Source organism: Bombus huntii, chromosome 16 (assembly GCF_024542735.1).
Source record: "Bombus huntii isolate Logan2020A chromosome 16, iyBomHunt1.1, whole genome shotgun sequence".
Classification (NCBI taxonomy): Eukaryota; Metazoa; Arthropoda; class Insecta; order Hymenoptera; family Apidae; genus Bombus; species Bombus huntii.
In genome coordinates, this window is record NC_066253.1 from 8,811,461 (window position 1) to 8,834,804 (window position 23,344).

The 23,344-nt window shown below is 34.5% G+C and overlaps 3 protein-coding genes across 6 annotated transcripts in view; 2 read left to right on the plus strand and 1 right to left on the minus strand.

Moving 5' to 3' along the window:
• The window catches only part of LOC126874325 (uncharacterized), a 153,316-nt gene that overhangs the window by 85,133 nt on the left and 44,839 nt on the right, over positions 1-23,344 (plus strand). The gene's annotated exons all lie outside the window — the stretch shown is intronic.
• Positions 2,965-9,034, plus strand: LOC126874340 (omega-amidase NIT2-A-like). The gene is made up of 5 exons (XM_050636275.1): positions 2,965-3,343; positions 3,447-3,528; positions 7,212-7,396; positions 7,797-7,965; positions 8,240-9,034. Exons 3-5 carry the CDS (start codon positions 7,313-7,315, stop codon positions 8,371-8,373), a joined length of 387 nt encoding a protein of 128 aa, XP_050492232.1. The 5' UTR covers positions 2,965-3,343; positions 3,447-3,528; positions 7,212-7,312; the 3' UTR covers positions 8,374-9,034.
• On the minus strand, positions 3,363-7,194 carry LOC126874341 (venom serine protease Bi-VSP-like). Of its 4 annotated transcripts, XR_007692750.1 has the most exons (4): positions 5,388-7,173; positions 5,068-5,226; positions 4,828-5,009; positions 4,495-4,646 (listed from the first exon to the last, which is right to left on the minus strand). XR_007692750.1 is itself a non-coding variant. In XM_050636277.1 (3 exons), exons 1-3 carry the CDS (start codon positions 5,838-5,840, stop codon positions 4,040-4,042), a joined length of 309 nt encoding a protein of 102 aa, XP_050492234.1. In that variant the 5' UTR covers positions 5,841-7,194; the 3' UTR covers positions 3,363-4,039. The 4 variants fall into 4 exon arrangements, 2 of the variants coding, with proteins under 2 accessions (XP_050492234.1, XP_050492233.1); XM_050636277.1 differs by lacking the exons at positions 4,495-4,646; positions 4,828-5,009; positions 5,068-5,226 and adding exons at positions 3,363-4,047; positions 4,212-4,409 and having other exon boundaries at positions 5,738-7,194; XR_007692749.1 differs by having other exon boundaries at positions 4,498-4,646; positions 4,828-5,226; positions 5,738-6,953.

The following is a 23,344-nucleotide window of genomic DNA, read 5'->3' on the forward strand; positions in this document are numbered from 1 at the left end:
CTTGGGTCACCGTACGATCAACGAAGTCGTAGAGAAGGAAATCAATTTGACCGAAATCTCCGAAGATTGGCTACTAGCGGAATAACGTCGCGACCCCCAAATTTCTGAGATCGTCAACAAATTGCAGAACGAAGAGCTCGCGGAAGACGTCGCGAATACGTATGAGTTGCGGTCTGGCACCCTCCATCGTAAAATACAGAGAAAAGGCAAAACTCTCTGCTTTCCCATTGTCCCTAGAAGTTTTAGGTGGTCCGTTATTAACCATGTGCAATATATCAAATATGCACTTAGGTTGGGATAAAACGCTTGAGAAGTTGTACGAGTAGTACTGGTTCGAAGGAATGGCGAAATATGTTCGCAAATTCGTAGAGAACTGTCATGCTTGTCAAGTTTCTAAGGCCAGTTCAGGTAAAATACAAGCTGAATTACATCCTATACCTAAGACTAGCATACCTTGGCATACAGTTCACGTGGACATAACGGGCAAACTAAGCGGTAAAAGTGGTTCGAAAGAATATGTCATTGTTTTGGTCGACGTCTTCACTAAATTCGCATATCTGCATCATACTCGTAAAATAGATTCTCTTAGTACCGCTAGAGCACGTAAGTATGCTATATTTTTATTTGGCAGCCCTTGCCGGATAATAGCGGATCAAGAGAGGTGTCCTACGGGTAATGAATTCCAAGATTTCTGTCAAGGTAAACGCTAAACTCCACTTAACATCAACCGGTGCGAGTAGGGCCAACGGACAGGTAGAGCATATTATGAGTACGTTGAAAATTATGTTCACAATCATAGAAACGACCGGACGATCGTGGCTAGACGCGATTGGCAAAATACAGTTGGCTTCGAATTGCACCACCAACCGCGTGACTAAATCGAGTCCATTGGATCTATTAATTGGTAGAACAGCAAAGACCTTACGACTTGTTGATACCCGATAATATCGACGAAAGAGAAGTAGATATCTCTCATGTAAGACAGCAGGCAATAGAGAATATAGATGCTAGCGCCAAGTACGGTAAAGATAGGTTCGACAAAAATAAAGCTAAAGTAGTTAGGTTTAACCTCGGTGATTTTGTATTACGCAAAATTGAAGAAAGAAACCACAGTAAATTAGATCCGAAATTTAAGGGTCGATTTGTAATAGCAGAAATTTTGGAGGGAGACAGATATATTCTAAAAACGACAACAAACGTTCTTATAAATACTGTCACGACAGGTTAAGGAAATGCCAGATAGTCGCATTCCTACGGATTTGGATGTTGGTGGCAATGGCGAGGACAGTGACCCGAGCTATATGAGTACCCCGACCCCTGAGGGTCATTAGCTCTATACTCATAACATTTCAATACCAATGTTACGAAGGTGAAGCGGTCGTGTATTCGCACGCACTGCCAGCGGTAATGTTACGAAGCTGAAGCGGTCGTGTATTCGCACGCACTACCAGTGATAATGTAATGAAACTCTGTGAGGTCGTGCAATCTAGAAAATCGAGATTCATCTGGGTACAAAATCGCAGATAGTCCATCATGCCATTACGATCCGACTGATAAACCACAGGATGCAACTAGCACTTTGAATACAAATTATAATGCTACAAATTCTTGTTCTCTTGAATTTTTCTGTTGTCAAACCTCCGAACGAAATATCGTTGTTGAAATGGACCCTTGACTTATTTGGAACATTTAGTTGAACGGTAAATAATATCAGTTACATCGAGTCTAATGTTGGAAAAACGCAATATTTTAGTTACACACGAGGACGTGTGAATGTCAGGATGGCCGTGTCGGAGATGAAAGGATATCAGAGCCTGCCCTTTGGAACTTCGGGAAAATCCCCTAACACCGTAATCTAGATTCTATCATAGGCGTAATTAAACAATTGTCGTCTTTCGATCCGATTGTGTTTGTTCGAGATTTGTGACAATGAACTTGGGCTCGAGGCGACAGCCAGTCGCCGAACGTGGCTGCGGTCACGGGATGAACGCTTTGCCTAACAAAGATATGGAGTAATTCTATAGCTCTCCTTAAAAGAAATATTTGTAGCGGCACGCGACAGTAAACATTCCAACGGTTTCTGTCCCGCGGCTTGCCACACGCAGATCCTATTCTTCGGGTATGATGGTTAGCAGTGCCGACGCGTTGCCACAGTATGTGATCAGCTAGCCCGAGGGCCGTTATAAACACTAAGATCTAGTTACCTAAAGTCCTTCAAACAAACAAACAGTCTTTGACCCAACTACGGGGAGATAGGGGAGACCTATTTTTTTCAACGAACGACTAGCAACTTTCCCTCGAGGGCGGCCTGCATCTCTCTCTAACTACCGATATGCAGATTGACCAATTAGCAGCAACGCCAAATTCCCTCACCTTCTGAACGAAGGGTATCCTCGACGAATCCGATGATCTCGTGTCCTCAGACACACCCCATCATAACTTTCCTCTGCAGCATCATCGCGACGGAGAGTCATTCTCTCGTGAGGTCGTATTAGCGAGTTACATAGAGTCTGTACGCTCGGTGGATATTCCACGTTTTAACAAAGAGTTCGACATAGATATTGTGAGCATGTTCATCTACCATCCCGTTGACCGCGGATTCGTTATTGAACCTAAGATCATTGTCATTAGTTTCTCGAGTATCTAATTACCACGGCTACTTGTCCAATTCTATAATAATCGTATTTGCACTAGTCAATGTCTTCTCTGTTGCATAACGATATCGTGTAGTCCGAACGAAGATTCGTTTCACGCCCCTAACTCTAATTCTAATGTAAACCCGACATAGATATATGTGGGAGATGGAAGGACACCGGGATTGCCGTCGGGAATGCTGGGAAAACTCCCAATACCACAATCAAGATTTGTATGTTGAAGCAATAAAAATAAGAAAATAACTTTTAATGTTCCAACCGGGCTTTATGACGACGGGTTCTGGTTTAGGGTGACCTAACGGGTCACCAGACGTAGCCGCGGGCACGGGATGATTCCTTCTACGATGATTAATTGTGCACTAGGTGCTTTTCATTTTCACAGCGTTTAATTATTTTATTGAATTAACATGTTGTGTATTTAAATGATGGTTAGAACACACACATAGTAATTTTCCTTTTTCTTTTACGTTTCTACTATCTGCATGATTCGATAAGCACTGTCACACTGCCTTTGGTTGAGGCACAATATTGTTATAAACATTTAGTAGTATTATGTTTTGTATTGAAACAATTGAAGTTAATTCTTCCATTTGTTTCAGTTGGCTGTCATACCTTGTGTTCTATGGATATGGACACATAACCTGTCTTTGCATATGCACTTCCTTCTACGATGAATAATTGTTCACGAGGTACTATTCACTTCCACTGTTTTGTAATTATTTTATTGAATGACACATTTTATATTTAAGTAACAGTTAGAGCACGCATAGTAACTTTCCTTTTTCCTTCTAGGTTACCACTATCTGCAGTGTTCGACAAGCAGTGTTGTTCCATATACCACCGTACTACGGTGCCTCTTGAAATCGTTCTGATGGTCTGTTTCGATTATGTGTTAGTTTTAACTTGTTCAGGTGTATTGTTCGTGGAATCCCTTTTACTTCAATCTTGACGTTTCGTGTGCGGATTTTGACAAAATTCCTGGTTTATGTGCCTTAATATGCCTAGGTGTTTTATATATTTTATATCTAGTTGTATATAAGATATATTTTGTTTATTGTGGTTTTGTATGTCCATATTTGCTGTATATTTAAATGCTTGATATTTTCTGTTTGTTATAAAGGTGTGTATTCCTATCGTTCCATTCCTTTTGCCTTTTCCTTGAATTATTCATGATGTTATTACGAGATTTGATTAAATTGTCGAATTGTAGGTTATCCTAATTGAATATAGTATTATGTCGTGATTTATTAATTAATTTGCGAGTCACTTTTGGTTAATTGGTTCTTCATAGTTTATTCATAGTCGAATTATGAAATTATAGGTTATGTTGTACTCTTTATATTTACTATTTCGTTAGAGTACCTATTTTTTTTATTATCCTTTTTTTAGTACCCTGAAAAATAAAAAAATAAATGAAAATGCAGGAAACGAATGACCAAAAGTATGAGAAAGAATTATACACGCTTTATGACACAATATATGTGTACATTAAGAAATTTCAGGATATGATACTTCAGTAATACTCAATAGCATATATATATATATTTGAGGACTTACTCGAAAATGGCACCTCCTCCACCAATCTAAGAATGGCAATATTATGATTGTGTATGTTTTCTATTCCATCCATATGTGCACAATGTGCTGCGGTCAAAACATGCCTAGCCGATATCAGGGAACCTCCGCACTTCCATAGTGGTTTGTCTGGGTTTCGGGGATTATGAAAACCTAATGCAGCGATCCATGGCCAAGTGCCTAAAATGCAATAGTCATAGTTGTGAATATACATAATTTTTTCTCACATAATGAGTAACAACGATTATTACCTATTCCAGTGGAATACAAATTATTAAATAATTCTATATAATTTCTATTTGAACTATACTGAACTATAAAGTTCAAACGTGTAATTTCTGCCCTAACAGTTTTTGATCTCTATCCATATTATTACTCCTATATCAATTTTTTATTTCAAGCAAAAAGATACTCTTCCTAACATGAAGTAAAAGAAAGAAATAATTCAAGTTAATAAGTAAAGTTACTACCGATAAAATCATAGCATTATTATTTAGTCTAATTGAAATGTACATTGATGTGCTGTTTAATGCCTTTAAAGTTCATGCTTTGCAGTAAATGGCTTATTATTAATCGGAAAGAAAGACATAAAACGTACCAAGTTCAGCTGGTTTACCATCGACCACCCTGGTATGAGAGACGTTGCTAAAACCACAGTATGGTGGTCGCAAAGCCTTATACTTATACACAGTTTTTATTAAAATTTCTCTCTTCTCTTTGTTTGGATCGTTCGGACAGCAAACGATCGTAACATTGACCTGGTATCTGCACACTGATCGTCTATAAAAATCGGTGGCTGTACGGTACTGTATCTGCCATATTTCTTGCAGAGGTTTACATTTTCTGTAGTCAAGGCACCTGCCTTCTTGATTGTCCGGTGTGGTACATTCTGGATCAAACAATTTTAAAACATTTATACAGTTCAAAGATGCGTAAGAAAGCGACACCGATTACTCAACTTTCGAAGTAAAAAGCCGATCAAGTCCACCGGATTGCCCTACAGACACGTATTAATCCGTAAGAGTTAGTCATCATGTTGATAATAATTATCTAAAGAAACTTTTCACGTAAAAATATAAAATTTTAATTGATTAGATATTGTGTTAGCCATACTTAAGAAAGAAAATGAAAATGAATGAAATGAAAGAAAAGGACTACCTTCAACCTCATTTTTTAAATAAACACTTTGTCAGTTTTGCGGTAAATAAATTCTTAGGAATTCAGGACAGTTTTTAGTGAATCATTTTGTTTCGACCGTTCGCGGAGAGACGCGATCGCGAGATAGCACGTCAACGAGAGTTGTAAGTTCCCGTTACGATTAAATAATCGACGCCACGAACTGATCGATCCCCTTATTTCGATTATGATAATAAGGGTAGTTCAATGAAATTCCACAGAATTAACACAAATAAATTAATGTTTATTTCAACAACTTATTAACTAGAAAGATATAAATGGAACAAAAAAAATGTAACTGCGTTTTGGTTGATAAGTAATGCGCGACATACCACATGTGTTGACGGTTCGACTTCTCGAAAAGTTCTGAACGCCTTTCAATTTTTTTCGTTTTTTCTGGAAGGCGACCCCCACTACGTTCGGATCACGCCACATTCTTTTACTGCGAGGTAAAATACGGGCCACGAGTCGACGTTTCTGGAAGTCGCCCTGCTTAATGAACCATGCGCTTGCCACTACAATGTTTGTTTGTCGGGCAGACGCGACGATCCGTCTGCGACATTATAGTGCCGCGATCGATAGTTAAGAATATGACCTATGGTAAGCCGCATGGCGTAACATTCCCCCCCGTTGAGAGGGTACCGATCAAACTAGCGAGGTGTGGTTGAAGTTCCCATCTTATTTCGTCTCGGTGGCTAGTTGTTCGGGTTTCTCGACATCGGGTTGAATTGGCAGTGGGACAAGCCTTTTGACGCCCCGATCCAAAATGCTCTTTGCCGTCTGAACTGTAGCTGTCCGGATGACACCATCGGCGCCTGGATGAACCTTGATAACTCGGCCCAGAGGCCAATGCATGGAGGGAACATTGTCCTCTCTGAGGATGACGATTGTGCCCTTTTGGATGCTGTGTCCACCCTTGCTCCATTTATTGCGGTTGGTTAGCTCGTTCAAATACTCCTTATGCCAGCGGTTCCAAAAATGTTGTTTAAGCTGTTGGATATGCTGCCATTTGGAGAGTCGGTTCGATGGAATGTCTCTGAAATCTCGATCACGTAAGCACATTAATGAATCGCCAATGAGGAAATGTCCGGGAGTGAGGGCTAGGAGATCATTTGGATCGGTGGAGATAGGAGTTAGCGGGCGGGAATTGAGGACTGCTTCTATTTCTATGATAAGAGTATTACGGTGTTAAGCTCATATGTTTCTGTTTCTCCACTCGCGCTGCGCCATAATATCCTTTGATATTTCCGATCCTCTGGTCGTACGAGGAATTGCCGATACATTTTCTCGATGTCGCCAGTGAGTACGTACTGATGAGCGCTGAATCTAATTAATATACAAAATAAATTGTGAATTGATTCGAGAATATAGGATTTCCCCATTTTCATGATTATCGTGATTTTTGTATAAATATATTTTTTAAGATACTAATAATTAGGAACTTATAAATTAGTATTATCAATTATTTTGCATTTATAATTCCGCCTCTAGTATAAGTGTTAATTGAAAACTAACTTTATGTTTCAAAAAGTACTAGCAAAGTCGTTGAGTAACAAGCCACTGATACTAACACAAATAGCATTGTCGTAATTAAATATTTCTAAATATTCATTTTTCATTTTGAACCTGTAGAAACAATTTATTATATATACTATTAGCTAAGCAATTGCATATTTAATTAAGTCGAAATATAAAACTTAGTTATTTTAATAATTTAAAAAATAAAAAACTGACAAACATTTCAATTTAATTTATGGTTGGAACTAAAGACAGTTATTTTTCATTAATTGAAATATTGCAATGCAGAGTACTTTCCAAAATACGCCGAGAGTATTCCTGATGGTGAAACGAGCGTTGCTTCATCGAACGCAGCTAAAGAAAACAACATCTATGTAGTTGGTGGCACGATGCCTGAAATAGAGGGCGATAAATTGTACAATACCTGTACTATTTGGGGTCCCGATGGAACTTTGATAGCAAAACACCGAAAGGTAAGTAATATATTCCTTTATGGCTTTGAATTTGAAAATATTGGGGCGAAGAAAGTGACTCTATCTAGGAATAATTTAGGAATATACATATGTACATACGTATACTATAACCAATTCTATAATTTACGGTTTATAAAATACGTTATGATACGGGAAACGCCCATTTTTGTTGTAATGTGTTTGTGTTGTATAAATTTTTCACATACTTAAAATATTATTATACTTATTTTTTCTCCTTTTTAAACATTATTAAATGATAGGATTTTTTAATAAAAGAAAGTGATAAAAACGCTGTCAGTTATTAAATAAAAAATAATTAAAGTTTAGGAGTTGGTAACTTTGATATTAAATTACAAAAGTTGCAGCAATAGAATTAGCGACTACATTTTTATGTTATTAGGTACATCTATTCGACATCGACATTCCTAATAAGATTACTTTTCGAGAGAGTGATTCACTCAGTCCTGGTAACTCCCTAACGACGTTCGATGTGAAGGGCTGCAAAATAGGTATTGGCATTTGCTATGATATTAGATTCGAGGAAATGGCACGCATTTATCGGAACAAAGGTACAGTAACTTAATCGATCAATACTTAACCAGCAAAAAATTAAATATTTTTCTTAAATATATTCTATATAAAATTAATATAATCTGTAACTCTGTATAAAAAGAAGCTTAATTTAAAAAACCAGTATATTTGCTGAAAATGAAACAAATAAAAGAATTAAAAGCACAATAAGAGGACTGTCCTCGCATATTCAGAAATGATGGAATGTGAACCGTGCAACTACGAAGTTAATTGGTATTCGGTGGCTTCATATTTCCTGCTTCTCTGGGTTAGGTTGCCAAATGCTGATATATCCAGCGGCATTCAATATGACCACTGGACCATTACACTGGTCATTACTTCAGCGTTTCAGAGCGAATGATAATCAATTATACGTTGCCTGCATATCACCGGCTCGTGTTCCTTAAGCAAGTTACGTCGCATGGGGACATACACAGTTGACCAATCCCTGGGGAAAGATTCTTTACGATTTGGAAACTCAAGAGAATATGGCAGTCACCGATATCAAAAAAAAAAAAAAAAATTCAACAAATAAATAAAAAAAAAAAGTCACCGATATCGGTAATTTACAGCTTAAAATTAAAAGCGAGAGATCCATGATGTAATTAATTTTTAGTCTCGTTAATTTATCGATTTAGCCATCTTCCTCTGTATTTGTTGAATTTATTAGTAAGCATTACTTATTACTTCGTATGTTTCTTTTTTCTATCAGATCTAAAAGTTGTTGAGGAAGTAAGGGCTCAGATACCTACATTTTCTCAGAGACGTACAGATTTGTACGACACTGTCTGTAAGAAGGAGTAACTCTACACTAAAACAGAAAATGTTTTTTTATAATATTTCTACTACGATATCCTTTTTTTGTGAATTATTACTAATTTCTTATCATTTGTGCTAAATGAATGACTCAATTAAGAAAACCAAAACGTTATAAATAATAATCTGTATATCTTGTGTATCAACATGTAATTGGATATTATAATAATATAGGAATGTTATAATAATATAGGATAATAATATAGGAGAATAATAATATAGAAAAAAATACATGCTTTTAAACACCTTTAATATCGATCACATAAATTGTTATAATTCACAATGATTACGCATACATAAAAGACCCCTTGATAGTAAAATTTACGATCAAAAGGCAATTACGTATCGTTTAACAACATTTAATTTATAACACCTTTTAAACATTTAGACAGATTAACACATAACACTTCTTATATATAAACATCAATTCGAAGTTATCAGCTTGGAGAAATTGGTCGATTAATACCTGTAGATTGTCTGTCTCGATGAAAGACTTAAAGAGAGCAAAAACATGATAATGCCGCTAATATAATATTCCTTCTTTCTTGTATCTGTCTGCCTCTCAGGTCGTTTTACTAATTGCAATAAGTAATTTCGACTTCTTTGCGCTCTCTTTTAACGCATTCGAGACCGAAAGAAATTCATATCAGTCAGTAGGCAAGGGTATAATATACATATTTTATATATAACTTATGTAGTAATGTATATATCATGTTAATTTCATATTTTTTTCAATATAGAATTATTATATATATATTTAACTATACATAATACATTATAGAATAACATAGTATATAATTTTATATTTTAAAAATATGAGGCATACTATTTAAGATTGTCATCGATTTAAAATCAAAGTATGAAAAGGATACTCTGGAGAGAGTAAAACACAGAATCATTCTAACTAAACATTCAGATCGTACCGACACCTAGGTATCGTCTTACAATTAAATCTCGGTCTCGAATGGATTAAAATGAAATACATACTTGCAGCTTCAACATCTTCAATATCGAGGAGATTCAAACTTTACAAATAAAAGCGGCCTGTTCCCCTTTCCACGACAGACTCTCATACCATATCCGCTCTTATCCAGGCTTTTATTTGAAACCAGCAATGCGTTCATTTACAATTTAAATTTACCCGGACCATCTACTGAATCGTCAGCCCTTTATAAATATATAATGAACCCAGAACATGTGCCTGTGCCCCTGGTATCGACGCTTGTGATGTTCGTACCGGAACCTTCGCACAATTTCAATTTGTCACGCGTGAACATCGATTCTTCCAAGGGTCACAGCTTTATGCGGCTAAATCCTTTAGAACGATTAAAATGATACTAATGATATGGTATTTTTTACAAAGATTTAACATATCCATAAAATAGGAAGTTTCGTGCTCTCCTATTTTATATTAATTATAAATTAATAAGTTTTATATGTGTTATTTATAGGTCTAATAAATTTTGTATTGGTTTACAGCAGGTGCTCCGGGTATAAACAGAGGACAAACGAACAAATAGAAATTCAAACTATTGTAACATCGCGATATAATATATTTACAAGAAATGGATGATACAGATGTTAATCGGATAGAAAAAGACGATTGTTGTTCAACCTGAACTATTCACACCAAACGTACGGAAAACAGCACAACTAAATAATTAGATAACGACTCGACTTTCACAAAATGCAATCAACACTCTCTCGGCAACGCCACTCGCAAACTCTGTTTCTCGACTAACACTCTGCTCCTCGACTGACTCTCTGGCCATTGTCGCATACTATTGTCTTTTGCTAGGCACACGTGTTCTGCAGACGCTCGTAGCCAGGGTCACGTAGGTCTTTTCTACGAAACTATGCACTTGAAAAGACCGATGACACATTGATGGACCCGATGGCGCCTCGGCTCTCGCGACATTGTTCATGGTTCGCCCGATATCTCTTAGGCTTTTCGTCCACGATACTACACTATTGTCGTTGTTTAACTCGCATGGGACTATAAGCTCGAATTGGACTTAAACGTTACGATCGTCGAGAATAATTACTATATGTACCCTGTACGACGGGCAGAGAATCTTAAGTTATTAACGGCAATTCCTTTATGCATAATTCAGGTTTATTAACAACCTGTAATGGATAATCATCGATGAACTCTTTTTGAATAAAGTTCACATTTATAAAGCAAACACTATAAAATACGACAGGACAATTGTAATCGATAAATAACATTTTATTAGGATATTATAAGAAGCTAAGATATCGAGTTCTAATTGTGAATATCAAGCGCTCGTCGTTCGAGGAGATTACCAATATTTTCTTCCTTAACAATATTAATTACGAAGTTTCGATACCGTTTATGACATTAAGATCTCTTGATAAAGTTGTATCGTTAAAATCTTACTGTTCCTAGGGAAAATATATAGTTAATATATATATAGTTAAATATATATAGTTAAAACCGGAATATATATACCGGAATATATATTAAAACTTCCAGAGGAGCATCTCGCAGACAAATTGTTGATTGTTAGTGATAGTTAGTGTTGAATGACTGTAATCGATATTTGGTGCGTGAAGCTGTATGTTTCGCGAACCTGCGTTGATGCAGGGATTCTGTTGCAAATCATAAACTAAAGAGCCACTGGTCAAGGTGAAAGAGGTTCAATAAATCCAGTGTTAGTGTAATTTGACACTTTATGTGCACCGGGTGTATGCAAACAGAGTTTGATGTTCTGAACACCACGGTTGTAAGATTTTATTGAGACCCCAGTATTGTATCCGCACGGTGTGACCCTCTGTTGATGATTGCCCTCTCCACCAGCCGTTTAGTCTCATCTGTCTATCGTGCCTTACCGGCCAGGGGGTTTCCCTAACATCTGAGATATCAGATTTGCAGCTCGGAGAGGACAGATAATTCGGAATATCCCAAAGAAGTGCAAGGTACTGGCCGAGCCCCAAATCACTTACATAGAATTACTTACATAGAATTACTTACATAGAACAATCACTTACATAGAATTTTTTTTTTCTTTTCTTTTCTTTTCTTTTTTATTTTCTTGTTGAAATTATAATTAATTCTCACGTCGAGAATTTTCAGTTACTTTACTTAGTATTATGCAGTGTTAGCAGATTATTAATAATAAGTTAAGACTTATTATAGATAAATATAATTTACTCACATAGAATAAATTCATTTAATTAATTATGAGATTAATTCACTTACATAATTATGACATACAAGTAAATTTTATAACCACAAATTTTTAAATGTTATACTTTGAATCTGTTCTTACATTTAATTTTAATTTTAATTTAAAAAAAACCTTACAGCCAGTACCTCTAAAATATTCGTAAAAAATTCTGATGAAACATTAATTGAAACATCTAAACGCAACAGAGAATGGATATAATTATACAATTTTCCAATATTTCAACATTCATTCATGTACATCGATTTTTATTATCACATTTGTTTCATATCTGAAGAATATGTATTTGTTGGCATCAAAATATTCTCTGTTTCAATCCTTGGTCATTTTAGATCGAGACTTCAAAATCTTCTTGATTAAAATTCTTAAATTTTTTTAAATGAGAATCATTAATTAGAGGACAAAAAGTTGTTTCAATTATTTGAACATTCTGCTATTCATACAATAACATATTTCATTTTAAATTAAAACGAGAATAAATACTATTGTGTATAAATTTAATAGAACGACACACGTGATTTGTAGTCAACACTGTGACAGTTTGTGCAATTACCTTTTAATCGAGTGGAAACGAGAGCATTTTCAAATTTCTATTAACCAACGGTATTATCAATCAATTTTAACAATGATTGAAGGTTGCAAAATTAAATATAAAATGATTTATTAATAGCACACGTAGTGTTAAATTTGCAAACAAGCAGCGTATCTTTTAAGAATAATAAAGACACCAGAAAATAAAGATAATATTCTAATTACATTGCAAATTAATGAATAATTTAAGAAATGTATTTTTGTTATATTAATGTATCACAGATTCTAGGTAAAGTATTAATTTAATTTACTTATTACTTAGGAGATTGTATTTGAAATATAATTACAATTTGTAAGGTGTAATCAGCACACCTTTAAGCTAGTAGATATTTGGTAGCAGTTCTCAAGTCTTTGTGCAATATAGCACAATTGAGTTTAACCGAGTTTAATCCCTTTGACCAGCCAGCTTCCAATTTCATTTATGGCATAATCTCCTGACAATTTCATGCCCTTCAGAAGAAACACAATGTCCTATTATCGTTTTGTGATCGTTGAATATGATCACTCTAGCGTTTTAATCTCCTTTCTATGTATGATGCGGGTATACCGTTTTCTGTTGTTTTTAGATTCAAGTGACGAAAACTTATGAAATGATATTTTAAGTTTAAACTGATCAATTAATTTAATTAATTGATTTATTGTAGCAACAATGGTAAATTGTTTAATAGAGAAAGAAATTTACAACGAAAAATGTATGAATGTAATATTTGAAATCTAAAATGATAAATTATTGTGCGAAAATAATAAAACTCGCAATTTCAGCACATGGTCTCATTAGAACGTGTTTAACGAGCGTTTAAAATGAAAACGTTGAGGCTCTCGTGGTGTAAAAAGGCTAAATTCCTCATAAAAATACAAGAAATGAGAGGGAACGTTCGCCCTTGAACACATAAAACCAAAAAAAAAAAAAAAAAAAAAAAGAATAGAAAAGGAAAAAAAACACAAATTTTAGTGAAGCTATTTTACTGAAACTTATTATATCATTTTAACAGCTATATATAAAACGTTGAATTATTTCCTTTCGCGCAGAGCAATTTTATTTCAAATTTCTAGCTTCAGAATGATAATTACGTATTTGTAATTATCAACAAGCTTTAAAAATATGGAATATTCAGCCAGATGAAATATAGGTAAAGTATTTAGAAGAAAAAAGATTGAAATGTTTTATGTAAAACGATTAAATTAAGTGGTTGAGTTTGAAAATTTGATTCGGTTTAATAATTCAATGGAAAAAATATTCGCCCTATGAAAAAAAATTCATGTTCCTGTCGATATATCGGCGAGGTGCTCCTCTACTTTCGACTGCTCTGCAATTCAAATGCAATACTCGAATATACATGGCGAAAGAAATGGAAATTGAGTAATTTAAGGGAACCAATTACTCTCGCGTCGACGTAACTTCAAAATGTTTCACGTGTCGGTGTTTGCGAAATGAAGTTCGTCGTTATCCGATTAACACGCTTGCAGATGCGTTCTTTTTGTTGCAAAGTAAATGAACAAATTGTACGAGGCAACTGTCATTAGCGTAATTTTAACGTATACATTTACAGTATGATATTAACCATTATTCAGGATTGTTAAAGTGAATTAATGCGTAACTGCGTCATCCACGATTGACCATGATTATGGTAGTGACTATTGCTATAAATGAAGCTTAATAGTTGTCGAAAAGAATCACTCGAAAATCGTGTTCATAAATCATTCTCTCGTCTCGTATCGTGTTCGTCGGGCGGAAAACAAGATTGTGTTTTAAAGAAATCGTATGTTCCGATGACTATCAAACTTACTGTGTCACTCGCATAGCAGAAGAGAAAGATTAAGATAAGGTCACCAATGAGCAAAACGTTTAACGTATAAGTGTGGTACATTAAAATTGAGTCCGCTGCAACCCTCATGACATTTAAAATCCTACGCGTATATTGAGTAAAGTTGTTATATTAAATATAATCATATTAAATACAAGCTCGTCCGCTGGATTCCCAAATTATTTGGTTAAATACTTTGAATACGAGAATACCGAGTGTTAACAGTAGTAAATCCTCTATATGGTATGTTTACTTTGCTATCTTGAATAGGTAAATAACATGTCACTTTAACGCATTTAACCAATATTAACATTTAACATTTAACCAATATTATACGCATATGCACACAATGTTACTGTTACATATAATGATATATACGTAGATATACACGTTAATTAAATCCTCTATATGGTATTTTTATATCAGTGTCATAAACATTGTAAACCGAAAATCTTCTATTACACGCGTACATATACAGTCAATATTATTGTTACATATAGTGATACATACGTTGATCCACACATTAATTAAATCCTCTATATGCTATTTCTACTTTGCTATCTTGAATAGATAAATAACATGTCGCTTCCAGATGTCAAATATTATTTGCCAAATGCACATATAATGATATAATTACATATAATGATAATAATAATATAATAATTATATATAATATTTATAATAATGATATAATTACATATAATGATAATAATAATATAATAATTATATATAATATTGATAATAATGATATAATTACATATAATGATATATACGTTGATCCACACATTAATTAAATCCTCCATATGGTATCTTTATATCGGTGTCATGAACATTTTTCCCCGAACGACCTTCTATCACGCGCGTACGTATATCGAGAATATTATTGTATTATATATAGTGATACATACGTTGATATACACATTAATTAAATCCTCTATATAGTATTTGACTTTGCTATCTTGAATAGATAAATAATCTCGAATATAGACATACAGGTACACTTATGTTGATATACACCTTTGTACAAGGTGTCAAAAAATTTTTTATCACGGCGTTTTTTTAAGACGATTTTATAGCTTCGAAATTGATCTTGACACGATTTTCAATGTCAAATTATTTTTCTATTGCATCATGTGATACTCATTAGGAGGAACAAAACTTCTGTTTTCTTAGAAAAAATGTTTGAAATTTCATTAATTCCTAGATTGATTTTATTTATACTTTAAAGTCAGATATGACATCAAATAATGTCAATACTAATATCTAGTTATTTGTCAATTTACAGCATCTGAAAAACAAGATATCTTCGAGACAGCGTGGGTTTTCTTTCCAACTTTCTTAACTTTCAACAATAAAATTTTCGTCAAACGATACAATCTATCCAACAAAGTTGTTGTACACAGCCAATCTCGTAAGAACATAGATCTTCTTCAAGTATTATTCTTCACAATGCTTCGTGTGGAATTTCTACTTGACGAGTTATTATTAAACGATTAAAAGCTTATTATTATACAATAATGTAATATCGTAGAATAGCTTTGATTGGAGATCGGCTGAAATTAGAAAACACCGTGTACGCCGTCTTTTTGTGCTTTGTTTACATCCAAGAGCGCCTAGTAACAGTGACGCGAGAAACGATAAGCAGCGTCAAAACAGAAGTACGGTTTCATATTTCAAGGAGTGGCAATCGAAAGGCCAGAGTATGTGAGCCAAAAAGTGTGTGTGTGTGTGTGTGCAGGACCGAGCAAGAATGCATTGGCGAGGTTCAGAGTTGATCGAGACGTCGAAGCATAGAGTCGTTAGAATTGAGTTGCGAGTGTTGTCGAGTGTTAGAGTTGCTAGTGAGAGAGAGAGAGAGAGAGTTACCAAATAGTTGTCAAGTTATTTAATGTAAATACGAGCGTTGCATTTAGTTTTCCTGTTAATCAAACATCGTTTCTCTGTCTAACTAATATCTGTATTTTCAATCCATTATTAATAAATTATAATTAGTCGGATAAAATTACACCTTTAATATATTCCGATATTACAATAACTTACTTTTTTCTACGTCAATGGACACGAAAGACGTTGAGTGAGGAATTAGAACAAGTGTGGATCGTTGGAAACCACTATGCTGCGGTCTACCATTCGTTTTACCCTATATATACCACGGAACAAAGGATAATTTTCACCGGCTTCATCAAGAGCACATTTTCTAAGCTTTATTATTTATTATTACACCCATTATATTATATTATTACGATATTATCTAATTAATTGTTGTTTATTTATTTTGATGCTTATATTAACTGTTATTCGAAACATACTTTCAACAACATAATAAATACAGAGTAAAGGTTAATGAAATTTTAAACAGCTTTTTCCAAAAGAACATGTTATATCCGTGTAAGGACTATAACACTTCTGTTTCCTCGTCATGAGAACTTTATGACGCAATAAAAACTGTTGTTCTTGAAAATTATACTCCAGATCAATTTTGTGATCCATTTTTTCTAACAGATCACCATCTCCCACGGCTATAACAAGTAAGTTTTTAACACTCTATACACATAGAAAACACGTATTGATTACGATTCTGCTGATTAAAACACGGAACGTCAATATATTTATTCACTATGCCAACACAGATAACATTTACCGCTGACGAATATAATATATATTTGAAAGGATGGAAATTTTATTTAACCGACTATATGACCATACTCGGTTAAGTATCAACAGCGACTATCTATCAAAAAGATTAAAAATTTTAGCCATGTGATTTGGTCCCTTAAAGCAGGGATTTTAGAAGTAATATTTTTATAATAAAGGAATTCATGAAAAAGTTGTATTATCATAGAATTAATGATAAAATGCCACCAAAACCTTTAAATTTGTAATATTCGAAAGAAACTTGAAATCTCGTTTATTTACTCGGCAACAAAATCTGATTTACCTTCAGGGAATACCTATACAATTTTTGCGTAACTCTCTCTTTTAAACAAAACATCAAAGCGTGTTGTTCCTAGCTTCAAAGGGCTTAACTCAATTTTTTGATCAATTTTCTCTCGTTCCATACGGTCGTTTCAAAGCTTATAATACCATTTACACCTTTGCCTTGTATTCCATCCATAGTTCCCATGCAATTTTATTATTATCGTTCCGAAGAACCTTCGCACTTCTGCTTCGCTCGTGATATGTATTCACATTTGTTTTGCCATTTTGTTTCGCCTTTCAGGAACGATATGTTTGGAAATGATATGATATTGAAAACAAATAGGCCATTAAACGAGAATGGATGGATTCAAACGGAATTAAGTGATCTCAATTCCACAGCTTTGGCGGCTGAACGTGTTTTCCTTTCGAACGGTTTGCTCGCGTCAAATGGTGCAAATTTCAACAAGTACCCACGTGTTTACTATTAAATTTATTTATTTCTTTTTTATTTATTTATTTATTATCTTTTTGGCTCGGTTACCTTCGACGCATTTTGCGTATTTCTTGAGCAATTTTTAAGGTATTATTTCCCATATTATTGAAGAAAGTAATGATTTTTAGATTACCAATAAAAGGTAGATTTAAATTTTATACAAATTGGCATACATTGGCAATTGGCATAATTTAAGGAAATTGGCATACTGAGATGACAAATTACTGACATTCCTTTAGTATGTTATGGAAAATTTGTAAAGGTTTAAAAATTGTTGGAACACTTTGCATGGAATATATATTCTATATAGAATACGAATTCTTTCTCTTTCCTAATTATCGTTTACGTGATAAAATAAGGCGTTTCAATTTGAATTCATTAAATGTTGTCTTAAATATTCAATTTGAAAATTCTTTGGAGAAAATCGAAGAAGATTTAGAACTATTTTTTAATCGATAAACGCTTCAAGAATTGAGAACCACTGACCTAGGGGAACTTGATTAATCGAGGAATACGAATAGTTCCATGATATTGCAGAAGCCATTTACTGCGTTCCCCTAATATGATTACATCGATAAAAGAGAGGTCACTACTTCTTCGCCATATTTCATACGTAAAAATAAAAATCTTATATCAAAGCAAAAAAAGGAGTCACTTTTTTTTTTTGGACCAGATCGCCATGTCATTAAATCGAGCACAATAATTAAATTAGAAAATTGAGACACCGATTAACACGAAACAGCCACCGTCAACCGAATCTTATGGACGTCTTACAGATTAGAGCGTTTTATTTACTTGAAGCAAAACGAGGATTAACTCGTAGCAACTGAGTAGTAGCTCAGTGCCGAACATTTATCTTCGTTCTCGCCAGTAGAAATAGAAAGGATAGAGAAAGGATAGAGGAGTTGATCAATAGACTGTGGATTTTGAAGCGTTTATGAAAAACTTACAATTTTAATAAAATATTCAATGTAAAGTCTTTGTTATAATATTCAGATAGATAGATGAAAAAAAAACTGAATTTGCATAATTACTCATGGCTTATTGATCAATCATGCGACTCGTTCAGAGGTAACTCGAGTTGTAAAGGCGACAATTTATTAAAAATGGTATATCTGACGTACGATGCATTTGCTCATGTTAAACTATTTAAATAAGTATAAAAATCACGCGAAAAAAAATCTACGCTGAGGTTGTTCATCATAATCACAGGTAAGGAATTAAACATGTACCTCAACTGAAAGATAAAATCAATCGACAGGATTTATATGCGAAGAACATAAGAACACAATATATAGAACAGCACAAGATGATCGAAAAATTGAGAGCAAAAGGAAAACGTGTGCATAATAAAGGTAAAGAGAACACATAATGTATCTCCACCAGGGGCGCATGATCCAAAATTAAATAATAAAATAAAAGGTTTTGTTACTGAAAAGTTAGAGAGATTTCATGATAACAAAAGCATTGCCTGTGCAGAGTGCAGTGTATCAATGTGCACTAAAAATGCAAGCAACGTGACGATTACTTTTAGAACACCACAAGCACCACGAAAACACAATCAAGACCAAACAAGATCAAGTTCAAAAGTGAAGTTACGTGAGCTTATTACTGCTAACGACCAAAAATTGAATTACGATCCCGAGCATCAACTCGCTGATCTTCAAGTAGAATGTTCCGACAAAGACAGGACGACACAAGAGCTCGAGAAGCACATAGAGGACATGAAGGAGGAAGTGCAAAAATTAGAATTGCAACTCGACGAGTTACAAAAAAAAAAAAAAAAAAAAAATAAAAAAAAAAAACACACACGCACGTAAAAAGAGTTCAATCTTTTGGAATACAAATTGAAGAACTAACAATAAAATTAGAAGAAATAACATAAGTCACAAATATGAAGTTGACTTGCTGGAACAAAAAAAAAAGGCCAAACTTAATTCATGTGTTAGTAATTCAATGGAGAAACGTGAAGCTGGAGCTAAAGATGCAAAAGAGATAAAATGTAGTTCTTGAACCACAAGGACAAATAATCTGCCCTTCAATGTGAACTAGACGAACTAAAGGGTGAATATGAAAAAGTGGGTGATTTTGGATATAAATATGAAGAAGAAACTAATAAATTGAAACTGGATTTTGAAAAATAAGAAAAATGATCCTTGTCAATGAAAATAAATTTGAAATATTGCGTAGGGTAGAAATTGAAGGTAAAGTAAAAGATATGAACGAACAAAATAATTTTCTTAGAAAAGAACTGGAAAACGTCCAAAAACTTTCCAAAGATGTTAATAATCGCTTACTCGAGGCGAACCAAGAATTAAAAGATTCACATAGAAAACACACTCTTATTTGAAAATTGAAAAAAAAGAAAAAAAAAACATCAGGAAGAATTAGGTGATATAATAAAACTTCATGATGAAGAAAAATATAAACTGATACAGCATTGGTGTTCTGTAGAATGTCAAACTGCCATAAAGGGTTACATTGATGGAAAAGTGCAGTAAATATTTAAATAACAATCCATGACTTCTTAAGTAATTGTAACAATCTTGATGTTTTACTATGGAACAACTAGATGAAGTGCACAGTGACATTAATAAAGTAGAATCATCGATAGTGTTACTAATGCTCAGTATCAAGCATTAATTAAAACACTTGGTGAAACTTTTGATGATAAAGCCCAAACATTGCATGTCACGGATACAGACACAGATTTGTCTAAACTAGTTGATAGTAGTTCAAAAGTAATGGTACTGACTGTAGAAACTACTATATATTAATGATATGAATGAAAGTACAGAAGAAAATATTGTTTTAACTGTACATGAAAAGGATGCTGTTGTAAATTCCAATGAAGAAAAAAAAATGTTTCTGCAGAACAAAAAGGAATGAAGAACGCTGAAATTGTAAATGAAGAATTTAATTTGATAGGTTAAGCACGAGAAAGTGATGGAACAGTTATAGAAGTAATTTCAACAGAAATTGTGGCTCAAGAAGTTTCTGAAAATTGTAGCCAGAAATACAATTATGACATATTAAATCATACAAAGACAAGAAACGATTCTATAACTCCTATTACCTCAGGAGTAATTAGTGATCTAGAAACTGCAGATGACATTGATATTAAAGAAAAGAATAACAAGAAACAACAAATGGAAATGGCAAGATTGATCTTTTGATAGTTCACATAAAATTAATGTAGAAAAGAAAATTATTCATAATAAAATTGTCGTACTTATACATGTTGCTAATACAAAAGGAAGGAATAAATCTATAAGTGAAGCAGATAAAGTGCGCATAACTAACAAAAGAAGTGTCATTCAGGATATCTTTGATGATTGGGGCATTGAAAATGCAGAAGATGACAGTCAGTCGGTATCTAAAGCTCCAGATACTGTGGAAATTGAATTGAAAAGTTTACTAAATGATACAAAAACACGAACTATAGAGGAAAGCACAGTTGTACTGGTTGAAGAAGAAATTACATGCATGGAAAAAGAACCAGTTGTAGATGCTGAAAAGGCTTTAGAAGTTGCTAAACAAAACAAAGAAATGCAAGTATCAAAGGAACAACTGGATAACAATTAAACTATAAAGAAACAACAAGATAGTATAAAACCATTACTCAAAGACCACTAACTCAATCTATATCACAGGCTGTTAGAAAATCTACAAAAGATTCAACACGTGATACTGCGGCATTTCGTCAAACTTAGCAAATTATCCCTATTAATCGTAGTCGAAATTTAACCAGCCAACAACCTTCACAGGTTGAAATAGCCAAAGCATATACCACGACGAAGAAGAACAAGTACAAGTCGAACCAGTCAGAGTCCAATTCCATCGCTCCATACTGAGGAAACACTAAGATTTTGGAGGACCAAAATCAATCTAAAGAGGGGGGTATGTGACACCAATTACCTCTCATAGAAAAGACATCGACTCCCGACTGTCGGACGCCAACGCCGTGACGCATCTTAGTCCCCATCAGAGATAAGGCCCCAACCCCGACTTTCGGACTCCTTGGAATCCACACCAAACCCCCCAACATCCCCAAGCCAGGGTGTATATAAGCCGAGACTTCACCCAGCCCGGGGAGTTCTCGTTCTAGTTGCTGTTCTTGTACAACACCCCTTTCTCTGTTCAACGTTATTCTACTGTAAGTGCCAAAGTCATAATAAAGTTCGATAAAAGAGAATTAATAGTTGGGCTACGACTCAGCTTTCTTTTCTCCCGCAACCCAAGTATCCATTTTACGTGACAATTTCGTCGATTTTGACGAAAACTAGCCGTCATTTCCTTCCGTTGGAGATATTTCGACGTTTAAGCGCTCATTTCACTCCATTTTACACTGCAAATGTAATGCACTCCCGTTTAATTGTCGAAACGAGCAAAACAGCTAGCAAATCGCGATGATTTCGTCGCTTTTGACGGAAAGTAGCCGGCATTCCCCACCCGTTGGAGATATTTCGACGTTTAAGCGCTCGTTGAACTCCATTTTACACTGCAAATGTAATGCACTACAGTTTGAGCGTCGAAACACGCCAAACAGCTCGCAAATTGCGAATATCTCGTCGATTTTCACGAAAACTAGCCGTCATTTCCTTCCCGTTGGAGACATTTCGAAGCTTAAGAGCTCATTTCACTCCATTTTGCACTGCAAATGTAATGCACTACGGTTTAAGCCTCGAAACAAGCAAAATAGCTCGCAAATCGCGATGATTTCGTAGATTTTGACGAAAAGTCGCCGTCATTCCCTTCTCGTTGGAGATATTTCGATGTGTAAACGCTTATTTCACTCCATTTTGCACTGCAAATGTAATGCACTGCCGTTTAAGCGTCGAAACAAGCAAAGTAGCTCAGAAAACGCGAAGATTTCGTCGATTTTGACGAAAACTAACTGTCATTTCCTTCCCGTTGGAGATATTTCGATGTTTAAGCGCTCATTTCACTCCATTTTACACTGCAGACGTAATGCAATCCCGTTTAAGCGTTGAAATAAGCGAAACAGGTCGCAAATCGCGAAGATTTCGTCGATTTTGATGAAATCTAGCATTCATTTCCTTCCCGTTGGAGATATTTCGACGTTTAAGCGCTCGTTGAACTCCATTTTACACTGTAAATGCTATGCATTACCGTTTAAGCGTCGAAACAAGCAAATGTCACTTTCCGCGCTCCGCACGCGCCGTAACAAGAACAAGAAAACCATTCTATACAAAACACGCGAATAAGGATTTGAATGCACAAACGAACACACGGCACTACGAAACGAAAGGAAGGATTAACAAAACGAGGGCGATTAACGGATCCAACCAATAAACAAAATACATATACACACAATTCTAAATAAACCAGGAAATAAGAATAACTACAAAAGGGGAAATAATTGAAACGCCAGGAATACATGTATATATAAATATATTTTAATCAATCAACTTGGAGAGTTACATATAAGTATAAACATATATGCCAGACATGTAATAAACTAGTAAATATTAGAGACAGTACTTCCGATACTATGCAACAAATACAATATTATCAATTTATG

Coding starts and splice junctions, on each gene's coding strand:
- LOC126874340 (XM_050636275.1), top strand. CDS start 7,313: ATGCCTGAAATAGAGGGCGATAAATTGTACAATACCTGTACTATTTGG. Junction 7,397..7,796: donor TGATAGCAAAACACCGAAAG/GTAAGTAATATA, acceptor TTATGTTATTAG/GTACATCTATTCGACATCGA. Junction 7,966..8,239: donor ACGCATTTATCGGAACAAAG/GTACAGTAACTT, acceptor TCTCTGGGTTAG/GTTGCCAAATGCTGATATAT.
- LOC126874341 (XM_050636276.1), bottom strand. CDS start 5,840: ATGTGGCGTGATCCGAACGTAGTGGGGGTCGCCTTCCAGAAAAAACGA. Junction 4,410..5,737: donor TCGAACCGTCAACACATGTG/GTATGTCGCGCA, acceptor ATTGCATTTTAG/GCACTTGGCCATGGATCGCT.